We start from the raw sequence: 1,961 nt of genomic DNA on the forward strand, positions 1-1,961 counted from the left end.
CAGTGTGGATGATGGATGATGGTGGTGGATGATGGACGATGGTGGAGGAGGTCAGTGTGGATGATGGATGATGGTGGTGGATGATGGACGATGGTGGAGGAGATGAGTGTGGATGATGGATGATGGTGGAGGAGGTCAGTGTGGATGATGTGTGTGAGCAGGGGTTGTCCCGGGTGGTTGAAGGGAGCTGGTACTCAGTTGTTTTCCATTCTGAGATGCTTTAAGACCGAGTCCTGAAACAAAACAGCACCAAAGGCCATCTGTGTGTGTGTGTGTGTGTGTGTGTGTGAGCGCGGGGGGGGGGGGGCGGGTCTAGCTAGCCTGACACCCAGCTGTGCGTGGTTGTCTTCACCCCGTGCGGGAAGCCCTGCTGTGGCGCCACGGGTTCGAAGTTGAAGTCCAGGGAGTCTCCGTCCATCAGGGTGTCGTGGAGGATGGACTCCATGTCGCACTCAAACCTCTCGATGGACATGTCGTCCAGGTCGCTGGGCAGCTTCTCCGCGTGGGGGGGCGGGGCCAGTCCGGGGCGTCCGTAGCCGTTGGTCCCAAGCGGGCAGTAGCCCGGCATGCCGCCCCCCCCCAGGTGGGCGGACAGACCGTAGACGCCATGGCTCACGCCGGACAGCGACATGAGCGTGCGTCCGTTGAGCGCCACGGAGGTAGGAGGCGCCTGGCCGTGGATGGCGTGGGCGTGGGGGTGGGGGCGGACCAGGCCATGGGGGGGGTGGGGATGGGTGTGGGCGCCGCCCCCTCTCATGAGCTTGGCCCCGTGCTGCACGCCGCCGCCGTAGGGGGGCAGCATGCGTCCGACGCCGACGCTGCCGCCCTGGGAGACCACCGTCTCCACCGGGGGCATCAGCTCCCCGCGGGGGTCCGAATCAGAGGTGAGCAGCTCCTTCAGCAGGCCGGCAGGGCAGCCGTAGGGGCCCACGGCGTTGGCGAAGCCGGGCTTGGCCTCGGGCAGCGTCTGCATGGGGCCCCCGGGGGCCCGACCGCTCATCCCCGCAGGGCCATACAGGCACTTGTGGTAGTCCTGCTGGGAGGGCGGGGGGGCGTGGTGCCCCATGCTGGGGGGGGGGCTGTAGGGGGAGTACCCCGGGCTGCCCTGCATCATGGCAGAGGGGGAGGACTGGGCGGAGCCCGGGGCCGCGCCCCCCTGCGGGTTCTTGGGCGACAGCAGGTTGAGGTTGTCCAACAGGTCCTCCATGACGTTCTCCGGGCCGCGGCGGCCCAGGGACCCGGTCATCTCCGACAGGCTGGGTAGCGTGGCCGTCATCTTGGGCCCCGGGGGGTACGCCATGTGCACGTCGCCGTCGCCGAGGTCGTCCTGCTCGGGCATGAAGGGCGAGAGACGCCCGCTCAGCGTGCTGGCGTTGGAGCCGGTGCGCGGCCGGAAGCCGCTCCAGGCGTCGAAGTCGTCGTTGCTGTGGGAGTTGGGGCTGCCGGGCCACTTGGAGTAGGAGCCCGGGCTGTCGGCCCCGCCCTCCACACCCCCCTGGAGGGCCAGCTGAGGGGACAGCACAGTTTAGTCTCTCACACACACACACACACACACACACACCACACACACCACGATTCCACATCCAAGGTGTAAGATGAGTAAGGATACAACAATAGAGGTCAGCGATCCTTGGAGCTTCATCTTGGACTTGGACAATGTTACGTCCTAGCACGTTCTCTCACCCTGCTCTAAACGTGTCCTTCCACCTGCCCCTCTCCCTCCCTCTCCCTCCCTCTCCCCCTCCCTTCCTCCTCCTCCTCCTCCTCCTCCCCCAGATTCACACCCCCTCCGGGATTCTCCGGCCATCACATAGCGGCGAACCCAAGTAAGAACGCCGGCACTACCGGGGGGGCCCTCGCCGCTGTGATATCCCTACGCGTTCGAGGTGAGAGAAAGTAGGCCCGGCGGCCCGTTTACCTTCTTCTTGGCGGCCCTCCCCCTGCTCTTGGCGAACTTGCTG

At 65.8% G+C, this 1,961-nt stretch overlaps 1 protein-coding gene across 1 annotated transcript in view; it reads right to left on the reverse strand.

Moving 5' to 3' along the window:
* Positions 1-316: 316 nt before the first annotated feature.
* LOC311324255 (forkhead box protein O1-A-like) overlaps positions 317-1,961 on the reverse strand; it is a gene marked incomplete at both ends in the record, with an annotated part of 18,720 nt that continues 17,075 nt past the window's right edge. The window contains 2 exons of the mRNA XM_084456679.1: positions 317-1,507; positions 1,919-1,958. Coding sequence (XP_084312805.1) covers positions 317-1,507; positions 1,919-1,958 — 1,231 coding nt within the window. The remainder of the gene's footprint in view (positions 1,508-1,918; positions 1,959-1,961) is intronic.

The sequence above is a fragment of the Borostomias antarcticus genome (genome assembly GCF_949987555.1).
Source record: "Borostomias antarcticus genome assembly, chromosome: 1".
Lineage (NCBI taxonomy): Eukaryota > Metazoa > Chordata > Actinopteri > Stomiiformes > Stomiidae > Borostomias > Borostomias antarcticus.